The following is a 22293-nucleotide window of genomic DNA, read 5'->3' as shown; positions in this document are numbered from 1 at the left end:
ACTCATAGAAATTTCTGCTCCTCTACCCCCAAAGGAGCAGTGCACCCCTCTTTGCCAGTTATACCTTATACCCCCCACTCCTGTGTAACATGCAGCACTTGTAATAAAACCAAAGGTTTATTTAAGAAAGGACAGCCATTTACAAAAAAAAGTGTGAGTGATGGAAACAAATGGTTATAATACAAAACCAAACCATAAAGTGGGGAACTAGGGTCTACACTTACCAATGGTTACCTTTCCTAGCTAATAAAGGAGGTTCCCCCCCACCACAGTTCAGTCTGTTGCAGAGCTGGCTGGTTTCCCCAGAACCAGGATCCAATTTTTCATGAGAACACCCCCCACTCTTCAAGATGCCTGCTCAGCGAATGGATCCAGAGGACCTTTCTCCACCATGTTATACTGAAACATCTTTACCCAGAGCCAGGGTGATTCCCCATCTGTTGTAATGTTCCTTTTGAACCTCCACATGATTTTGATTGTTTGTTGTCTCCGATGGTTTTTCATTGAAAGTCTTGGGGTGGAACAAGGCTAGACAATTGAGCCTGGCCTTACATCAGTAGCTAACAAGGGCAGGGTGACAATTCCCTCCTGTTTGAATGGACTGTGTCACTGAGACACATTGGCCCCTGGTGACTAACTTTTACTCCAAGTCCATAAAGCAGATTTCAATATAGTTACATTATTCCTTAAATATCCCCCATACATACATCTCACGCTGATTATTTCTCTAGATACCTTACATGCTACTCTTTATGGATAAATATCCTGACTGATTTTGTCAGGTCTGAGGTAAGAGTTGTTTACAAAGAACAGGGAACTCTTTGCCAAGGCGCTGCCGGGTCACATTATTGTTACTCATGCTATGAATTTCCCCAATCCTTGTAGGACATGAGATGCTCTGACCAAATGAATTACAGTAAAATGGGAAGTTCCTTTGCACTATAACAGAGGATCCAGTTCTGGCTACCACCTCAGACTCTGTACACTGCTCTGGCAGCATATAGGGGCTGCAGGGCTGTTATGATCCTGTACAGTCAACGTAAGCGGCCCTACACTGCTGCCCTTACAGGTAGCTCCTAGTGCAGGGGGCATGCATGGAGACAGGGCAGTAGCATTCTGTCTTTGCAGGCCTGAAATCTGCTCTGCATGTGGATCTTTTCTGCTGCAAAAGCTTTTTCTGTAAATGTTATATAACAACCTCCCCCCCCCCCCCCCGCCCCACTCCCTAAATAGAGGCACAGCGGGAACAAAATAGAAACAATCCACCTGGATTTAGCAGAACAATCATGTAATCAGGTTCCCTGTGCTCCAGGCTCTGCAGCAACATTGTACACTTCAGACTCAGGGTTTGGAAAATTCAAATCAGCTCACTAAAGTGTTGCGGTTTGGCAGAATGATCACTCATCTGGTAATTACCAAGCAGTGCTGCTTGTTCCATACCTTGATGACAACAAATATTTAGGACTGTCTTCCCTTCACATCCTGCAGCAAACAAACACAGATTCGGGGCGGGGGGGGGGGGGGGAGACCAGCCCATTGTAGCACTGAATCAACCCCCTTAGCAAAAATGTGCTCTGCCTCCCACAGTATCATTAGTAAACTCGAGTAAAAGGACAGCATTTTGCCTTCTCAGGCATCTTTTTTCTCCTCACTGCTGCACAAATGGGAAATCGATGATCAAGAGCTAACAAGATGCAGGTGGAGGTTAATGTGGCCCAGTCCTTCGCCTTTTTGGTGTGAGCTGGCAGGGGGCACGTGTGAAGGGTACCCGATGGCACTTAAAAAGCAGATCAATGCTGAGCCGTTAATTGAATATTAAGGCAGCTGCAAAAGGCACCTGGAGTGGAGCACCCCCTTCGGTTCAGAAAAGCTGATGTTGAGAAGAGCAGGAAAAAAACGGCACAACAAACCCATCAAGCCTTGTTATTTTTCTAGGAGTGATGACAAGTGAGTGCTGGGCCTCCCTGCTGCCTCTCCATCCAGCGTGGGACTATGAACAAGGAGGAACTAGCCACGCAGAGCTGGCTTGTGATGTGATGCAGGTTGTCAGGTGCGCTATTCTGCTGCACTCGAATTTCTGGCAGATTGTCTTCTCTCGTGTACTGGATGAATTTTATTAATAAAATATATCCTTATTGTTTCTCTGGGTGAAACACCAAATTATTATAGCTGACGCGTAAGTGCAAATGGTTGGGAGCTGTTCCTCTCTCTGGCTGTGCATAATTCATGTTGTTATCCATTATGAGCAGCCACAGGCGAATACATCCCTTGGGCCATATTGCGAACTCATAGACAAGAACATTGTTCGCCATTGCTTTCCCAAAAGACCTTGGACTCCAGGGAATCATGATATGGATACCAAAGCTCAGAGGAAGTGGGTCCATAAGGGACTGTTCATTGTTCCCTGGCCTTCAGGACCTTGACGGCCTAATAAATAATAATACGTCGCATTTATCCAGTGGTTTTCATCCACAGAGCTCAAAGCATTGTACAAAGGTGGGTCATCATCATGGTCCCTATTTTATAAATGAATCAGAAGTTAAGGGTCAGATTTTTAAAGGTATTTAGGCACCTAAAGATGTAGATAGGCACCTTAGGGAATTTTCAAAAGCACCTGGGTGCCTGACTTCCATTGACAGCAAGTTACCTTGAGTTAGCTGCACTCATTTTTCTCTCAAACTTGAGTGAGAGCAGCCACACTGCGAATTAACACTTGAGCTACTATGTCCCTGCTGGCGCTGCACTCACTTGTGTGAGTCATTAAGATTTCTGGGGTCGTATCCCATAGTTCTTTGCCCTGCAGAAATTAGAGCCGCTCTGTGGATTCTTTTCCAGTGAACAGTGGTAGAAGTTATCTGTCCTTTCTGCATACATGGGGGGAATTGTGGGAAGGCGTTGGAGGACTAGTGGCACGCTGATGGAGCTAGCCGGCAACCATGCTAGAATAGTTGTGCTAGCAGCTGACAAGTTGTGCTGGCTCCAGCTTTAGCCCACCACTGCACTTCAGTTAAGGGCTTTTGTGTGTGGAAGGGACTCAAGTTAGGGGGCAACACTTGGGTTCTAACACTAGTTACCTTTGGAGTGAAGACTGGCCCGTGAGGGTGGCCCTATACCTCCAGATATGCTGGCCTAGTCATTACTGCACATGGGTGAGGGATTTGTGGGTGTGGCTGGGGTTGGGAGTCGAGTTAAAAGGAACAATCCAGCTATGTAGCAGAACCAAGGCCAGAGGTGCCTTTGAAAATCCCACGTCCATTCTCTGCCGCTAGAATCTGTTGCTCCACCAACGGAGGAAACAGCAAAGGTAGGACGTGCTGATGTGAGAGACCCATTATAGTTTGCTGCCCACTTAACCTTCTGCAAAAGGTTTCAGTCACAGAACAGGCCATTTTGAAGTGATCTGGCCCAGAGAAACCCTGATGATTTCAGAGAAACTAAGAAGGAGCAGGGGCAGTCTGTCAAGTCATTCGGACAAGTCGGCCTACCCTGATCAAGCAATTTTGAGGGATCAGTGGTGTTTTATGCAACTGGTCTATGAGTGGGAAAATGGGCTCAGCCCACATATGAGAAGACAGCCATCTACACTGGGAAGTAGCAGATGGTGGTGGCAGCTCTTTTTTTTGCCAACCCACCAGCATAAGGGCATAGAGACACTAGAGACATGGGGAAGGGGTGAGGAAACAGGAAAAAACTACAGGGATATTGTGGCCTTGTCTTCACCAGTAAAAAAGGTGTGTACTTACCTCATGTTAACTACCATGAGGTAACTAACAAGGTAAAATCCTAGAAAGACAAGGCAGTTGCAGTATTAACACATTAGCAGGTGGTGATAAACCCTGGCTCCCCCAGAGTATACCCGTGAAAACCACAGACTGCCTTGTCTTCCCTAGGATTTTACCTCGCGTTAGTTACCTCATGTTAGCTGGCATGACGTTAGGACACACCTTTTTTCCCTAGCGTGGATATACTCAGGTGGTGGCTAGGGAAGACATTATGGATTATCATCAGCTCTCATGATTTTATCATCTCATGATATCTGGCATTTTCCTGACAGCCCCTGCTCCTGGAGTCACCATGAATCTCAGCTTTCATTCTAAAAAAAAGGAAGTTTTTCTCTCTCATGGTTGCAGAGAAAAGCTGGAAAATGTGACCCCCTAAAGGTTCAAAGCCGAGAAGGTGAATAAAGAGCCCCCCAACTTTATCATTGTTTTCAGTCCCCTGATTTTGTGGGATCTGACTCCTGCTTTTTGAATACCTGGTGTTGGCAATACAGGCATTGGCCTGAATGGGCGCTATGAGAGGGGGGACTTTGTGCAGTGCAGGACAGGATGATTACCAGTCCCTTATTTGATGCCTAATGTGACTGCTTTGAGCAGAAGGTTGGACTAGATGACCTCCTGGGGTCTCTTCCAACCCTCAGCTATGATTCTATGACGGTCCCATGAGCGGTATCCAGCAGCGTAGGTGTCGCTGGGCCCTGCATTCCAGCAGTGATGACATAAGACTAGATGTAATGGATCACACAATGGATACATGAGGATACAAGAACGGACGTCACAGTGGCTCAGACTGATGGTCCATCTAGCCCAATATCCTGTCCTCGGACAATGGCTGGTGCCAGATGCTACAGAAGGAAGGGACAGACTGGGGCAATTGATTGAGTGATCCATTTCATCCTCCAGTCCCAGTCCGAGGTTTAGGGCAGAGCAGGGGGTTGTGTCCCTGACCCATTTGGCTAACAGCCACTGACAGCGCTCTCCTCCTCGGACCTAGCCAATTCCTTTTTGAACCCAGTTACACTTTGGCCTTCACGCCATCCCGCGGTGAGGAGTTCCCCGGGTCGCCTGTGCGCAGTGTCACCGACCCTGCGGCCTTGGGTTTGCTTTAAACCGGCTGCCGGTGGCTTTCAGGGGCCGGCCGGGGTGTCGGGATCTGGCCCGTGTGCCCCGGGCACAGAGCCGGAAAGGAGGAGCGCACACAGGGCCCCAGGAGTCAGACCTGGCGCGGCGGGGCTCGGGCTCAGCCCGTCCCGGGGGCTCTGCTGCTCCGGGGCCCCGCCGCCCCGAGCGCCGGCGGACGCGGAAGGCCTTAGCTGCCGCCGGGCGGGACCGGTCCTTCCCTGCGGGCCCAGCGCCGTCCCGCCCGCTCCCCTGGACAGCCGCTGGCGCTCCCTGCCGGCCTCCGGCTCCGTCCTCCCAGCCCGAGCACGGACTGCAGCCGCTCGCTGGCGGCGGCCATGATCTCCGCCCCCCTGCGCCGCTGCTGCCGCCGCCTGCTGTCCCGCCGCGCCGGGCCGAACCGAACCGCCTGGACTCGCAGGTACCGGGGCAGACCTCGGGGAAGAGCCCCAAGGGAGCCGGGTCAGGGGCTCGGCCCGGTTCGGGAGCCCGGAGGCACTGCCGACAGGGTCACAGGCAGCCCCCACAGGATCCCCGAGGGGAGCAGCCCCCCCAGTACCGATCCGGGGGCGGTGGTTCTGTCTGCCCCAGGGGGGTCCCCCAGTCCCTGGTACCGATCCAAAGGATCGGGGGAGGTTGCGCTGTCTGAGCCAGTGGGAGCCCCTCGTCCGTCTGGAACTGATCCAGAGGGGGTGTGGTTCTGTCTGTCTCGGTGGGGGTCCCCCTCTGCCCCTGGTACTGGTCCACAGGAGGTTGCTTTGTCTGACCCAGTCAGATTCCTCCCCTGCCCCGGTTTGGTGTTGTTCCAAATGGGTGTGTGGTTCTGTCTGACCCAGTGAGATTCCCCAGCTTGTCTTTGATACAGTGCCAAAGAAAGGGTGGTTCTGTCTGTTTTGGTGGGATCTCCCTGTGTTGCTGATACTGACACTTGGGTGGTTCTGTCTGACCCGCTGTGATCCCAGTCTGTCTACAGTACTGATCCCAGGGAGATGTCTGACACAGCACGATCCCTTTGTCTGGCATTGGTACTGATCCAGTGGGGTGGGGGGGACAGTGTTCTCTCCAGCCCAGCATTCTCTCCCCTGTCAGTCCCTGGTGCTGAGAGTTTGTCTGTTCACTGTGATCCTTTAACAGGCTCCCCCTAGCCTGGGCCAGAGAGTTTCATGATTTGTATTCTGGCAGTACCTAGGAGGCCCATTGTGCTGAGAATGAAAAGACAGGCTCTGCCCCGAAGAGCTAATGTTCAGTGCATGACAAGAGACAATGGTGGAATTCAGCAAACAGATGGGGTGGAGGACAAGGTTACAACAAAGTCCCCTATCAGTCCTATTGCTGGTCAAAAAAAATCACCAGCCCCAGTATATCCCAGAGACTGTGCAATGTCAGGATCACCTCCTACTAATCCCCCATAGGAACGTCTACTCCTCCTGTCTTTCCTTTCTTGGCCCAAGCTTTGTAGTTAACCTTCCCTTCTCTCGCTCCTCTCTGCTCTGTCTTCCACACATAGTCCTGTACCTGGAACACCCTTCCTGACCTGCTCGATTCTGTCTCTATCTTCTCCTCCTCTTTTATGGCCCATTTTAGAAGTCACTCCATTCACAAGGCCTACCAGCCCCTTGGTCTTCTCTGAAATGATGGCAAGAGAGTGAAAAAAATGAGCCCCACAAAAAGCATGGCACCCAAAGAGGGGACCCCCTCCCCCAGCTCACTGAGCATGTTACTTCCTAGCCTTTGTTGGATTGTTGCCTGTTGAGGTTGGGAACTCCTCCGAGAAGAGACCTTGTCTCTGGATCAGTGTGAAGAGCATCTGGCATGTTTTGGAGCTGTGTAAATGTAAAGTCCCTGTTGCTGGTCTCCTGATGGAGTGTAGCCTGGCTGTGGCTGTGAGGTGCCAGGAATGTGGATGAGGCTAGGAGGTGAAAAGGAGAGATGTTCTGGGGGGAAAGTGGTTCAGCGCAGAGGATCCTGAGGACTGAGTTTCCTTGGGGTGCTAGGAGGTGGTGTGTGCTCCAGGTTGGGGCGCTGGCCGGAGACGTGGGTTCAGTTGCCTACCCCACCCTGTGTGACCTTGGGTGAGTCACTTAGCCTTTCTGTGCCTCGATTCCCCAGCTGGAAGAATGAGGCAGCTAACTGTCCCCTACCTCCCAGGGGTGATGTGAGGCATGCACATACTGTTGGGATGGAGTACAAGAACCTGCAGCAGAAGGAGGTGGCAATTCTGAGCTTTATCCAGTGGCTGGTCTGTGTTGAACATAAAGGGAAGGTGTGTGTTAGTGGTTTTGGCGTGTGCTCAAAGGGGCAGCGAATCTATGGGGGGCTGTGGGCTGTAGGGAGAAGAGCCCGGTAGTGTTTTGGGGTGCGGCTAAGGAGGTGGTATTTGGCTGGAGGGAGAGTTCACAGCCTTCCCCTGCTGCAGTTACAGGTGGGCTGTGGGAGTGGCTCTCAGCTGGGCTGTGACACAGCTCCCGCATCACAATGGCAGCATTATCACTCCCTCCGTTGCCCACTGGGGGCGTGCTTGAGCTGGCGTTGTGCTGGCGGGGCCCAAGTCACCTCACCTCGATGGCTCAGAGCCCCGGGGTAACCCAAGAGGTTAGTTTCACCACTCACGACTCCAGCCTTGGGTTTGCAGTGAGACGAACCGGCAGCGTTCACAGACACCGACTGACCACGCTGCTGCCACCGGCTGCGCGGGTGTGTACAGGGACCTCGAGAAGCCTGGGCCATGTGCTGGTCCAGTCCTTAGCACTTCTCAGGACTTCGGTGTCTTACACGACTTTGGGGATGAGTGACGTTAGCAAATCTTTGTGTTCCTTGTCACAGGACTGTGTTTCTGAGCGGGGGCCCAGCCATGGCCACAGGAGGGAAAAGCAGCCGATCCAGCATCCATTGTTACACCAACCGTCTGATTAACGAGAAGTCTCCCTACCTCCTCCAGCATGCCCACAATCCGGTGGACTGGTGAGAGAGCCTGCTCCTCTTCTCTTTCATTTTATGAACAGTGAGCTGGGCAGCCTCGATGGGTTGGATGGCAGCTCAGCTGTGGCATTTAAATGTGCAGCCCGAGGTTTCCATTAAGCACCTTTGTGTGTATTGTGGGTATCACCTGGAGGCTATGGAGTTCTCGCTTCATGTCAGGCGTGCTCAGATTTGTGATGACATCGTGGGGCCGGAGGTGACCATGTGCTACAATCCAGACCCCTGAATAGGACTTGATTATCCACAACTAGCACACTGATTGCCCCCCATTTTACACAGGCCTTCAGCCAGTGTAAAATATATCATTATAAAATCCAGCAGCCCTCATGGCAGAAGCCTCTTTCTTTCTTTTCTCCCAGGTACCCGTGGGGCCAGGAAGCCTTTGATAAAGCAAAGAAAGAAAACAAGTTGATATTTCTGTCAGGTAACCCAAGAACAAATGAATTTAACCTTCCCATGCGTGGTTATGTAAATTACCATGCTGTTTTGTCTCAGGCTGGTGTGTGAATGGCAGAGTAGATCCTTTGAGAAGATCGCCTGATAACCTTGTACTGTGTATCAGCATGAGAGGATCAGACAGTTTTAGGGCTTGTCTACACAGAGAAGTTATTCCAGAATAAAATAGAGTGTGAATTTAAATGACGATAGCTATTCCAGATTACCTTTCCGTGTGGATACTCTTAATCCAGAACAAGAGTGCCATTTTCAGGTGTTGCTTAATCCACCTCCAAAACGGATTAAGCATTATCAATTCTGGTTAATCCCCACATGTAGACAAGCCCTTAAATGGACACTAGTTTAAATTGGGCTTCATCCAATGGGCTCCCTTCTTGTTTACCAGAGTCTCTGGGGCAAAATCATAGGCGTTAGAGATGGAAATGACTGGGTGACCTAATCTGGATTCTCCCAATGCAGACTCATTCCCTACAGTTTACTCTCCAGTCTGATTAGTAACTGTCCCGTTCAGTGGGGATCTCCTCACTTCTCTTGGGAGAGCATTCTACAATGAATAGATTTCACCAGTAGGATATTTGTCCCTCTGTTCAGTTTGGAACCTTTCTGTAATTGACAATGTTTGTTTTCAGTCGGCTATTCCACCTGCCACTGGTGCCACGTGATGGAGCAGGAATCCTTCAAGAACAAAGAGATCGGCAAGATTCTGAACGACAACTTTGTGTGCATAAAAGTAGATCGTGAGGAGCGACCAGATGTGGATAAAGTTTACATGACCTTTGTGCAGGTGAGGAGGTGGGTCTGCCGTGGGATAATAACAAGAAAAGGGGCATGCGTGACTAGAGTTGTGGAGAGAACCTCTCTACCACCCTGGGTTAGACACACACTATGATACCAAGCGAGATGATCATTTATCCGTGATTTTTATTGCAGGCTACCAGCAGTGGAGGGGGCTGGCCAATGAGTGTGTGGCTGACTCCTGACCTCAAACCCTTCGTAGGTGGGACGTATTTCCCTCCCGAGGACGGAATTTACCGAGTCGGTTTTCGGACGGTGCTGCTCCGAATTGCAGATCAGGTATACATTTTTGCTAGCAGAGATTTTGTGGTAGGTTTTTGGGTCCTCCTTGGGAAAGTACAGCACAGAAACCCGGGACTGCCATTGCTATTAGCATTCATTGTTTGATTTGGAGGGTTGATGGGGAAAATTGGATTTGGGGTTGGGATAGTGGGGCTATGTGGACAGGCAGACTAGATGCGGGGAAAAGAGAGGGGCCAGTTAGTGGGAAATAACACTGGCTGATGAAATCTGCATAGGGAAGAGGCTCCGAGCTCTGGATGGGTTAGAGCTTGATTAGAATTTATCCGGGGAGGGGGATCATTGGGTGTTGGACCAAAGAACTGGACCAGGGCCTGAAGACAGAATCTGGATTTGAATAACACAGGGAGCCTCATCAAGAGGGGACAAAGATCATGAGCAGCTGATGGGGCAAGACTGACCTTCCGGCTCTTTCATGGTCTCCCTCCTAGTGGAAGCGGAACAAAGATGCCCTTTTGGAGAACAGCCAGAGGATTATGGCGGCGCTGCTGGCCAGGGCTGAGATCGGCATAAGAGGGGAAGAATCGCCCCCACCTTTCCCAGAGGTGATGGCCAGGTGTTTCCAGCAATTGTCTGAATCATATGACGAGGAATATGGCGGCTTTTCAGAGTTTCCAAAATTCCCCACGCCAGGTCAGTCCGTTGTCTCCTGGCTGAGCCATCCCAACAGAAGGGTGCAGCCCTGGGCACGGAACTGACCTCAGGTCCTTGGCTTTGTTATTGTATTGCAGTCAATTTCAATTTCCTGTTCACATACTGGGCCCTACACCGGGCTTCCCCTGATGGCGCACGGGCATTGCAGATGGCACTGCACACTCTCAAGATGATGGCCTATGGTGGGATTCATGATCACATTGCTCAGGTAAGCGGAATTGGGTGTTAGACGGCCCAGAGTGATGGTTCTTGGCAGCATCTCGCTTGAGTTGCATGAGGTTTAATCACACTGGTGACCAGGAACATGCTGGGCCCTAGTGTACGTGCTCTGCTTCTATCTCTGCAGGGATTCCACCGCTACTCCACCGACCAGAGGTGGCATGTTCCCCACTTTGAGAAGATGCTGTATGATCAGGGGCAGCTAGCAGCGGCCTATACCAGGGCGTTTCAGGTAGGCCCACTGTAACTCTGAACCCTAGGGATAAATCAAGGCTCAGAAGACTTGGCCACTGAGCAGAGGCCTGATCTCAGCAAGAAACAACTCGTTTCGGACTGCTAGACTGGAGAGGGTGCGTGGTGCGGGGAGGACTGGGAAACTTGCCAGCTGTCCTCTGTCGCAGAGGGAGACGGAGAGACTGTGTTCATGGCTAGCCTCATCCCAGTTCCAAGTTACACCCAGACATGCCTGGGGGAGGTTGAGATGGAGAGGGGCTGCTGCCATGCTTGCCCTGACAAAACATGGTGATGGGGAGCCGCAGGCATGCAGACAGGCCTCCCCGGAGAGAGGTGCTCCTGGCACTCACCCACCGCTTCGTTCCACAGAAGCGTGATGAGAAGCTGATAGGGGCGCCTAGGGCCTGTGCTCAGAGGCGAGAGAACATTGCTGAGCAGTTGGATTTACATGGCATTATTCGGGACTAGGGATTTCTGAAGAGGAAGAAGAACAAGAGCTGGCTTGTCAGAGCAAAGCCTGGTGACAGGGGCTTCCTGAGACAGAGGAAATCTTAGCCAAGCCAGCAGGTGGCTTCTTCCCAGTGTCTTGGGACCCATCCAGCACCTTCCCCCTCCTGACAGGCTCTGCCAGCTTCCCCAGCCCCATTTTCTGCCCCCTTCGCCCCCATGTCCCAGGCTTAGCCCCTGAGCTACCTAACCCCACCTGGTTAGAGTAACACTGTGACTTTGCAAGTGCCCCACTTAAGGGCCTTTGAGAGTTTTTCAAAGGGGCGTGGGTGTGAGGAAGTAGCATTGCTCCCATTTTACAGATGGGGACGCTGAGGCACAACAAGGTGAAGTGACGTGGCCAAGGTCACACATCAAGTCGGGGCAGAGCCAGGACTAGCCCTCAGACCCTTACTTTATCCACAGGACAGTTGGCTCCAGTCAAAAACTCCATCTGATCCTCTGGCAGTCCTGTCCGGGGCGCTGAGGGAGGGCTGTCTGAGCTGCGTGCTGGCCAGGTGCAGAAGCTGCTGCACAAGCACCTGCAGGTTGCCAGGTGGGAGGAAGCGCTGGGCTGGGATTTTGGCAGCCACCAAAGGCGGTTAGGTACCAGATCATTTCAGTGACATTTGGGATCTCGACTCCTTGTGGCTCTGGAGCATCCCAGCATGTTTCAGGGCAAGTGCCGTGTGTGTGTGTCAAAAAGGCCAGATTTGCAGCAAGTCAGCATCCCGTCCCCCGTACAGGCAGTGGGAGCGCACAGCTCCCCTCTGCAGCCCTGCCCACATGCCCAGGCCTCACTGGGGACTGTCAGCAATGGGTATGGTGACAGCAACGCTGGTCGGCTGGCATCAAACTAGGAACCACGTTCCCCACAGACCGCTGAGCAGAGAGTGCACGGGAAGAACCGGGCCCTCCCAGCCAGCCTGGTGACTGCTCGGCCCGGCCTGAGCCCTTTGCCTGGCCACAGCTCTTTCCCACCGAAGACAGGCTGAGGCCCTGAGGGAATCTGGCAGCAACATCAGATCCAGAAGCTGCTCGCTCTGGTACTTGACGGGGGATTTCTTAGGGTGCTTCCGGTGTGTCAGGGTCCCTCCACCCTTCCCCACAGTGGGCAAGTCTGGACTGTGTTTGCGCATTAATCGGTCCCCACTGAACGGGACCCCGTTAGCTAACGGCTCTGGAAACGCTGACCTAGACTCTCCACCGAAGTGTGTCCCAGGGCACAAGTGGTGGTGGTTTACCCCGGCCGAGCCTTGGGGTGCACACTGGGGGAGTGTGTAGCTCCCGATGTACACAGGTGCTAGCCACCTCGAGTTAACCGGGGATTGGGGAACTGGAGTTACAGCAGGGCCCAACTTCGAGTCTAGACATACCTGGGGCCTCTCAGCATCCCTACCCCACTCCGGTGTAGCAAGGTCCCTGTACCAGCCCCTCAGTGGCTCTCTCTGTCCCATCTCAACGCACTTCTCTGCCAGGCTCAGTAACACCACCCGTTTCCTTCTCTCAGCTGACAGGCTGGGGAGGGGAGCCTGTGTACCAGGCATGAACCCCGGGTCTCAGAAACAGGGGCGGAGAGGCAGAGAATCCTACAGGGGAATAGGAGGGGGCAGAGAGCTGCAGAGGGGACGGGGAACTTCGGGTTTGGGATGTGTCCTAGGAAGAGTCTCCTTGTGCTCCAACTCCAATGCCAAGGGCATGGGGCAGGAATGTCTCAGGAGCACCAGTGTCATGCATTTGGGCTGCAGGCATGAAGGACGCCCCTGCGTTCACCAGGCCCCCAACCTGACTGGAATAACGAGGCGCCTAGAGGAGGGTGCTGGCGAGGCTGGAGTTAGCTTCGCTTCACGAGCTGCCTGCACCCCCCATTATGCCGGGGAGACTTAAACTTGGAGTGAGAGGGAAGCTATTGAACCTATAAACCATCAGCCAAAGCACGGCGCAAGTGGGAAGATGCCTTCCCCAGGGACAGGGCAGAGCGAGGACACGGTCCCCATTGTGCACTCGGCTCCCCCAGTACTGTGGCAGGTCTAAATCGGCAGAAGAGAGGCTGTGCCTGGACATACCAGAGCAATAGAGAGGTCTATGTGTAGGCCCCAAGTACAGTGGATCTGAGGCCCCTGGTTACCTGTCAACTGCAACGGAGGCGGATGAAATAACTGGCCTCTCGATTGTCCCAGGAAACTCTGCTTGTCTGCATGTTTTCTGTCTGAAGTCAGGGACTCCAGCCACGCTCTGTCGGTCTCTGGCCAGATGGCGATTCCTGCCTTGCCTGCCGGCCTCCAAAGGTTTTTGCTGCTGAGGTTTCAAACACAAGCAGGAGTGGAGCTTCAGGTGGGACATTCTGGGCTTGACTTTGTGTAAGAGTCCGAAGGACGTTACCTGCTCTCAGCAACCCAGCGTAAATCTGGGGTAACTCACAGACGCCAGCAGGATTCCCTGGTGTGACGGTGAGCAGGCTCTGGCCCTCCAGCCAGTCCTGGGTGTGCAATCCTTGACCCGGCAGACGTGCTGTTCCCCTGTGTCAGCTCTTTAAATCATAAACGCCGAATCGATCCTCTTAGCATAGCTTTTCCTCCCTTTATTATTCCCGGAATAGAATCCTCCTTGTGTCTTAAACAGATTTCTGGCGATGAATTCTTTGCAGACGTTGCTGCTGACATTCTGCTCTATGTCTCCCGAGATCTGAGCGACAGGGTAAGTCGTCACCTTAGCTCCGGTGTGGGATCACTTGCCTCATTGCTGCCGTCACATCTGGTGGCTCCTGTGGTTTGCCAGCGATCAAAGTCACTGACACGGGGGCAGTCAGATCCCCCGCTCGCTCTGGTGCGCAGGCTGTGTCGGGCCAGAACACGGAGCCTGTGTAGCCCCCACCTCTGCTGGCTGCAACAGACTGGTCTATGCCAGGTCTATCTCAATCTCTTTCCCCTGCAGCGCTCCCTGCTGTCTGGGACAGACGGGTCTGTTCCTGTCCTAGCTAGGTATGCCCATGGCCCTCATCGCTGTTGTTCCTGAGCGCCTCAGAATCAGTAAGGGATTTTATCCTCACAACACCCCTGTGAGGGAGGGAACTATCATCCCTGTGTTATAGAGGGGAAACTGAGGCACAGGGAGTTTCAGTGATTTGCCCATGTTCAGACAAGAAGCTGAGCCACCAACTGAACCCAGATCTCTTGCATCCCCAGACCAGTGCCCTATTAACTACACGGCTATATCAACATGTTATACCTGGAGCATCTCCCTCTTCTCTGTTCCTAGCAGTGCCTCATGCTAGCTAGCTGGGGCAGAGATTTCTCTGTGTTCAGAGTATCACTCCCCCCCCAGCCCATTCCCTGCAGCACTTCTTGTTGACCGGGGTGATCAATTACAGCAGCTCATTGGTACCTTGCTAATGTGTGTGTGGTAACGGGGCGTCGGCTCTGCCCTGCCGGAGGGGCCTGCGTTAATGGTGCATCTGCCTGTTCCAGGCTGGAGGGTTCTACAGTGCAGAGGACGCAGACTCCTACCCGACAGTCAAGTCCAAAGAGAAGCGGGAGGGGGCGTTCTGTGTGTGGACAGCAGAGGAAATACGGCAACTACTTCCAGAACCGGTGGAGGGGGCCTCCGAGAGGAAGACGCTGGCAGATGTCTTCATGCATCACTATGGGGTTAAGGAGGGCGGGAACGTGAGCCCAGCGAAGGTGAGGTGGCCTGAGGCTATAGGGAGGGAAGGGAGACGGGGAGGGGGGGACACTGGAGGAGACTGGCCTCTGATCTGCACTCACACGCTGCTCTGGACACTGGGATGTTCTCGGAAGACGTCCTATGGAGACACTGGCAGTTAGCCATACTGGGAGGTGGGCATACTGGGATGGGGTGATACTTGGCAGCTGGGGGTACTGGGAGGAAGTGACTGGCAGCTGGGGGTACTGGGAAAACACCATGTGGAAATATTGACAGTCACGCGGATAGACGTGGCTATTGGGAGGAAAGCACACTGGTGGCTGGGGGGAGTGGGGGGGAGTGGTGTGGGCTGCTGGGGCATGGGGAGGGAAGCACTGCTAGCGAGGGATCCCTAGAGAGCCATAGTGGGGTAAAGATGCATTAACCCATTCAGGTCTGTGCTGGGACACAGTCCTGGCTGTTCCTCTGTGTGGGAGCGAGGTTCCGCAGAGCACTAGTGCAGGCCTGACTGGGAGCGCGGCCTCGTCCGGTCCCTGAGGCCGGAGGTGCGATGCCGCTGGCTTCTCGTTTCAGGACCCGCACAACGAGCTGCGAGGGCAGAACGTGCTGCTTATGCAGTATTCCCTGGAGCTGACGGCAGCCACGTTCGGTCTGAGCCTGGAGCAGCTCAAGCAAATGCTGACGAAGAGCAGGGAGCGGCTCTGCAAAGCCCGGGCTCACCGACCACGGCCGCATCTGGACACCAAGATGCTGGCGTCCTGGAACGGTGAGAGGGGGAGTCGCTGGGTGTGAAAGGTGCACACAGCTCCCGGGGGGTCACGAGGGCTCACGTTCAGCCAGTGCTGGGCTGACGTCCCTAAATGCACTGGCTACAGAAGCAGCCAAGAGGCCTCATCTAAATCTCTGGAGAGTAACCATAATCCAGGGCTGGACTGCAGCAGTCTGGGGCCCTAGGCACAGCCCATGACATGGGACCTCCATTGCTCCCCACTGCACTGTGGCACTGTCCCCAAGCCATGGCTCCCTTCCATTTGAAGGGGTATGGGGCAGCTCACACCTCTTCGAGCTGTTGTGTGCAGACTCAGGCAAGTGTCAGCCCACTTGGGTCTCCTGTTTAAGCTTTTCTGTGCATCCCCGAGGGCTAGGAACGTAGGCATTTTAAAAATGAAAGCTGAGATTCGGCTGTTATCACATGACTCCAGGAGCAGGGTCCCCGCGCCTGGACATGTAGTGCCTGAACTCTAATCCGGCCCTGCCATAAGATCGTCTGTTCAGGAGGTGTCAGCCCGTCCAGACACAGACCAGCCAAGAGAGTGGTTTGAGGGAGGCCTCGTTGAATGAATTGTCCCGGACAGCAGGAGGTGCTGCAAGGAATGAGGCAGGGAGTGACCCAGGCCATAGACCAGACTCTGGCCCAGCCAGCGGGAAGCAGAGCAGAGCCTACAGTCCCTTCTGGACCCCTGAGTTCAGGGCCTTTAGGTCCCAGTCATGGCCCTGGCTGATTCCCTCCTGCTTAGACTTGCCCTTTGGCTCTGCCTCCTGGCCCGCCAGTCCCTGCAGCGAAAGGGCCAGGGGGCTGCAGAACCTTCCAATAGGCGGTGTGGGGCGGGGAGTCTTGGGGAGGTGTGCTAGGAGGGGCGATTGCTCGAGGGGTCCCTGCGTTTGTTACTTCACAGCCTAGAGCCGGCTGCCACGAGGTTTTGTGCTGGGAGCTCAGCAATGGGGCGGCTCCATTCCAGGCAGGGCTAAGTCCGGCTGCCCCTCTGCCCTCTGTTCCCTTTCTGTCCCTCTTGCCCCCCTTCCCCAGCCCTGTGCGCAGGCTTTCCTTGCACCCCCACCCTTCCCGCCTCTGGCTGCCCATGGCCTCCCCACCTCCCTCCCTCGGACCCCTCTCTGCTGAGCTCTGCTCTCTGTTTGTAGGGCTGTGACCGGGCTTCACCTCCGGGGCATCTCCAGTGCCCTGGGTCCAGCTGGGAGCTGAGAGCTCCCCAGGGAGCATGGGGAAGGTGCATCTTCCTCCTGGGAAGGCGTCTGGCAGGACAGTGGCCCTGCATCTCCTGCAGGCCTTTGGTCCTGGGTGCTGCGGAGTTACTTTCTCTCTGACACTCTCTGCCCCCCGACCCTCGGTGTCTCTGCGAGCAGCAGGGTTATAATGGAGCCAACCCAGGGCTGGGGCGCTCAGGACTGTTTGCCGAGCCTGTTCTCCCATTTGCCGGCAGGGGGCAGCAGAACCTTGCTCCTATTTTCAGTGCAGCATTTTCAAAGGCTGCGTAAGGCGGGTGAGCTGTCACAAGTGTCCGTGGGGTGTAATAGGGTGGCAACGTCGTGGGTTCAAGTCCCGGGCCAGGATCAGCTCCCAGGGCCAGCCCTGACACTGCTAGCCGGCATGGCAGGGGCAGGTTCAGGTTTCTGCCTGTCGCTGGCACAAGCCCGGTGTCCCATGGCACGGAGTAACCCTCCCCGTGAATCAGGCTGCATGTGAGCTGTCCCGGAGCCCGAGTGGCTGCCGTGCAGTGACCGCACGGCGTGACTGGAGCACTGCAGATGGGAGCGACTCGGTATCGCACCAAAGGGGCATTTCTGAGCTGTTTCCTGGCAGCTGCCACTCTGCTGAGACACGACTGTCTCGGGGGCTGACGCTGGTTGTCGGAGCCTGGGGCTGTCCTGCTTCCAGCCTGGCTTCAGCGTTAGCGCGACTAATGTGGGCTGTTCAAACGAAGGAGTGACGCTCGCTGGTCAGTGAATGGCCCCTGCTGGCCCAGTCCCAGCCTGAGCGAGGCTCTTCTCTCTCCGACCCGTGCAGGTCTGATGATCTCGGGCTTCGCTCAGAGCGGGTCGATCCTCGGCCAGGAGGAGTACGTCAGCCGGGCCGTGCGGGCTGCCGACTTCCTGCGAGGCCACCTGTTTGATGCTAGCAGCGGGAGGCTGCTGCGGAGCTGCTACCGGGGCAAAGGCAGCTCGGTGGAGCAGAGGTGAGTGCAGGAGCAAGCAATGGGGAGTGCAAAGGGGGTATCTGCCTCGGGCACCGCTCAGAAGGACAGGGCAGGGGGCCATTCCCATCGGAAGGTGCAGTGGTTAGGAAAGGAACCTTAAACGCTGGTGTTTATCACCAGCACTAGGGAGGCCGACTGTCTGTCTGATCAGTCTGTCTGTCTCTTTAATCTGCCTCACTTGTTCTGCTGCCTTTCGAAGGTGTCTATTGCTGTGGTGTCCGGGCTGCGGTTTCTGTGAGGAGAAGGTTCTCTGCGTCCCTTTGAGTGTCTTCTACCCCATTCCCAGCCCCCCTCTGCTCCCCAGGGCCCCATGTCGCAGGCCCCAGCCTTCCCCTGTGGGGTCCTCGCACCGCCCAGCCTACAGGCAGCCAGAGGGGTCACTTGTGGACTGCACTTGCTGCCCTTCGGCCGCTCCCAGCTGCTGCCAGGCTGGGGAGGGAGAGGCTGACGCTGGCGGGTGATGCAGGGCATTGCCACTGGTCTAGCAGACTGGCCAGTGGGCTTCAGTCTTGGAACAAGGGAGCAAGGGAAGGATTGAAAAGCAGGGTCCCAGCCAGACCATGAGGAACGTGACGTTCTCTGATGCCCTTGAGCCCGTGGTAAGTGGAAAGAACTCTGTGCACAGCTGGACGGACCCTCGGTCTGGGCGACTGTCCAGACGGCTGCCCATCCAAACCGCTGTCTGTGTGACCATGCAAGCCTCTCTTCTCACACATCTGTCTCCATGCAGCCCTCTGCCCTGTGTCCGTTCAGCTGTCTGTCTGCCTGCCCCCTCTCCTCGGGGCTGGGGTTCTGCTCGGTGCGGGGAACGGGGCAGGTCTGTTTCCCATGTGTGTGTCTGGGGCGAGATTAATTCAGCTCAGGGTGGATGGGCTCCCAACTGAGCTCAGAAGAATGAAGGTCAAATCCTCTCCCGTCTCTGGCTTGGCTTTCCTTTCACTGACCATTCTCAGGCCTTTCCCCCTGCTCCCTGCAGGATGGCAGCTCAGCCAGCGGCCTGAGTGTGCACAGATCAAGGCTGGGCAGGATCCATGTATCAAGGGTCAGTGCTAATTGCTGCCTGGAGGGAAACACTCAAGGGGCCTGCTCCAGACAGCTTCTGCCAACCCCCTCCAGCCCACCAAGCCTCCCTTATTGTGTGTGCACGCCCCTGTGCAGTGCCTTTGATCGTGTCTCCCTCTGATGGCTGGCCCCTCTCACAGCCTTTTAGTTGTGGCAAAAGGTTGCAGGTTAGCGCGCGCGCGTGTGTGTGTGTGGGGGGGGTGCTTTTGTGACGGATCATCTTCTTTGCGACCCCTGCTGGCACGTGGGGGGGTCTTGATGTGTGCTGCCACAGTTCGTTACACACGCACCTGCAGAGCGATGCACACATGGTGCAGATGCACAAAGGGTGTGTGCAGGGCAGGGGCAGGCCCAGACGTGAACGCGCACACGCACGCGTGCATGGCTGTAGGAGCACACCTGCGCACGTCAGTGCAGACAGTGCACACGCAGCAGGGGAGTGCGGATCCAGGTGCTGCAGCGATATCTGCCAGACCCCGACGACCGCCACGCTCACCCAGGCACCCTTGGAGTCCAGTCGCCAGCCAGGGGCGAGGGAGCCGGCCACGTGGCTCTGAGCTGCGCGGCCCCCCAGCAGTGGGTGCTTTCTGAATATTTGCCAGCAGCTCTGATTAAACAAGGCGACAACAGACAACAGGAGCTCTTCAGTCCAGACGAACCCCCTTGTCCCTCCCCCTTCATTTGTTCCTGCCTTGCCACTGCGGCCCTCTTGGGCAAACACGAATTAGGCTTGTGTCAACAGGGATTAAGACCATTTGAATGGAAGGTTTCGTGCCTGGTTAACGACTTACCGCAGCGGGGGCCGTGGGCAGGTGTTTGTTGACCCTGTTGTTTGCCTGGCAGAGCTCCGGGCTTGGGGGCGGTTTGGAGGCTGTGTGTCGCTGCGCTCCAGTTAACCAGGAGAACCGGGTCTCTCCCGCACCCTCAGAGAGGCCGGCGCCCTCAGCCCACGCCACGCGCCCGTGCGAATGTGATCGCGGGGAGCTAGCCAGGTTCCGTTCACCCTCCACGGTGCTGGGACGTCCGTTTTGGCAGACAGAGCAGCCTCCTTTCTCGCTGGTTTCGAAGGGAGTTGAGGGGCCCAGCCCCTTGTAAAGTCGGGGGATCAGGCCTTTCGTATCTATTTGGGTATCCCGGTGGTTACTTTCATAGCCCTGTGGGAGATGGCTGGCTGGGGACCATGTGCCGGCAAACTGGTGTCAGGTTCAAAATAATGAGCAGATCCTCCGCCAGTGTAAACTGGATTCGCTCCGATAAAGCCAGTTTGAACTAGTTGAGGATCTGGCCCAGGGTCGGGTCGTGAGCTGACCACACACTGGGGTCAGGAAGACATCTGTTCCATGGGGCAGTGTTCCCCAGCTGAATGCCCCAGGGGAGTGGGGATCATCTTCCTTCCAGTGTTAACAGGCATCAGAGACCAGGGACGGTTGGCCCATTCCGGTGTAGTGGATCTCACGTTCTTCTGTCCCTCCCTTCCCCATCTGTCTTTGTAGCGCTGTCCCCATTCAGGGCTTCCTTGAGGATTATGTCTTTGTGATCCAGGCTCTCTTTGACCTTTACGAGGCCTCGCTGAACCAGAGCTGGCTGGAGTGGGCTGTGCAGCTCCAGCGCAAACAGGACGAGCTCTTCTGGGACTCGAAAGGCTTTGCGTATTTCTCCAGCGAGGCTGGCGACTCCTCTCTGCTCCTCCGCCTGAAGGATGGTAAGTACACTGTAGAGCCGGGCTGGGCCCCCAGACTCAACTGGAGAATGAGGGAGTCTGGAGAAATCATTTTAATGTCATGCCCGGCACAGCTGTGTTTATGTGTAGGACCTACAAGAAGCTGGGTTTTCGTTTTCCTTGGTTGTAGTCTTTGATATCACCAAGAAGCAGAGAGTGGGGTACCCCAAAAGCAGCGGAGTCCTCTCCCGCTCCCTACCAGGCTTTGTATGGTGGTGCCCTTCATTGGCTAGCAAGGGTGCAGGGTGTTGCCCGTCGATGCTAGTCCTTGCTTGGCTGCAGAGATCGTTGCAGGCCGACATGGTCACTCTCTGTAGCTTTCCCAGCCTGGAGGGGGAGCGGCCCAGCTCCGGACTGGAGCCTGGTCTCCAGCATGGCAGTGCAGGACACTAACCCTGGAGCCACTGAGGCGCCTGAGGCTGTGAGTCATTGGGGGCCTTGCTAATGTCTTTTAACAAGCAGCTTGGGTTTGACTTGTCCATGAGGAAGCTGAAATAGGCCCCAGGGAAGGAGTTCCCAGCCCCTGGATCTCTCATGCTTTGTCCCTAGCTCAGGTCTCAGGGCTGCAGCCTCAGCAGACGTCTCCCCTGGGTGCATCACAGAGCAGCAGCCCTGGGGAGGCTGAGTGGTGCCAGGCCTGGACACCCAGCATGCTGACATGCGCCTTTGGCACCGTGCTGCGGCCGCCCTCCCGTGGTAAGAGCTGCACCGAGGGGGCACTGGGCTGCGGGGCTGACCGGCTGTTGTCTCCCTGTAGATCAAGACGGCGTGGAGCCCTGCGCTAACTCTGTGGCCGTTGCTAACCTGCTCAGGGCAGCCTCTTACTCTGGCAACATGGAGTGGGTGGAGAAAGCCGGGCAGATTCTGGCTGCCTTCTCGGAGAGGCTGCTGAAGATCCCCGTGGCCCTGCCAGAGATGGCCCGAGCCACCGTGGCCTTTCACCGCACTCTCAAACAGGTAGGGCGTTTGGCCATTGGATCTGTGCAGTCACAGACATGCCTGCTGCTCCGCCAGCGTGGCCTGCTCCAGACCTTTCCCTGCCTCTCCCCACCCTGGGCAGAGCGCTGTAGATTGTAGGGGAGCTCCTTGAATGCTGGAACCCTGTCCCCATGCTGCCACATGCATTGTCCCTCACCCAGGCTGGGGGGATCTGGCCCTAGAGGATGGGCTGAACGAGGAGAATGTGATGTGATGTGTGTGGATGAGTAGGGGGCATAGGGACAAAGATGAAGGGGAAATAGGCCTTTCCTAGCGTCATCTGCGTGAGCTGCCTCTTGTCCGCATTGAACTGCTGGGGAAAGGGGGATTCAGATGGGCAGAGATCTTATGTTGGGGGAGTTGTGGGATGTGAGAGGGGGATGGGTGCGTCTGTGTGAGCTTGCCCTGGCCCATATGCATGCGTCCTTGTGTCTGGGTGTGCATCTGGATTTGCGCGAGTGTATATGTGCCTGCCTGTTTGCGTGTAATTGTGCCTGTGTGCGCCCGTGTGTCTGTGTTGGGGCACGTGTACATGTTTGCGTGCATGTATGTTTGGGCACGAACTCATGCACGTGTGTGCTTCTGTCATCTTGTGGTTTTGCACATGTCCATGTCCGTGTGTGTCTGTGTGCATTGTGTGCGTTTGTGCCTGCGCATGCATGTTGAGATGCATGTGTGTGTGTGTGTGGGAGGGGAGATGCTGGATCAGAGCTAGCCCTCTTTGGAGCACTGTCCCAGTCCTGGTGTGTGGCAGAGAGTCAGACAAAGTGTTCCCGGGTGAGTGGTAAGAGCCTGTCGCCGCTGTCCTTCACCGGCTCTAGAATCAAATGCAGGTCCTGGGCAGACGGGGGCGGAG

At 55.1% G+C, this 22293-nt stretch overlaps 1 protein-coding gene across 1 annotated transcript in view; it reads left to right on the top strand.

Moving 5' to 3' along the window:
- Positions 1-5004: 5004 nt before the first annotated feature.
- The window catches only part of SPATA20 (spermatogenesis associated 20), a 30645-nt gene continuing 13356 nt past the window's right edge, over positions 5005-22293 (top strand). The window contains exons 1-14 of the mRNA XM_067547477.1: positions 5005-5319; positions 7722-7859; positions 8237-8301; positions 8963-9117; positions 9264-9407; positions 9860-10061; positions 10160-10290; positions 10429-10533; positions 13644-13718; positions 14489-14701; positions 15258-15450; positions 17488-17656; positions 20233-20441; positions 21217-21416. Coding sequence (XP_067403578.1) covers positions 5237-5319; positions 7722-7859; positions 8237-8301; positions 8963-9117; positions 9264-9407; positions 9860-10061; positions 10160-10290; positions 10429-10533; positions 13644-13718; positions 14489-14701; positions 15258-15450; positions 17488-17656; positions 20233-20441; positions 21217-21416 — 2082 coding nt within the window. The 5' untranslated portion in view covers positions 5005-5236. The remainder of the gene's footprint in view (positions 5320-7721; positions 7860-8236; positions 8302-8962; positions 9118-9263; positions 9408-9859; positions 10062-10159; positions 10291-10428; positions 10534-13643; positions 13719-14488; positions 14702-15257; positions 15451-17487; positions 17657-20232; positions 20442-21216; positions 21417-22293) is intronic.

Source organism: Emydura macquarii, unplaced genomic scaffold, assembly GCF_026122565.2.
Source record: "Emydura macquarii macquarii isolate MOO-44397 ecotype Brisbane River unplaced genomic scaffold, CSIRO-AGI_Emac_v2 contig_1230, whole genome shotgun sequence".
Lineage (NCBI taxonomy): Eukaryota > Metazoa > Chordata > Testudines > Chelidae > Emydura > Emydura macquarii.
This window is presented reverse-complemented; position numbering and strand designations above follow the sequence as displayed.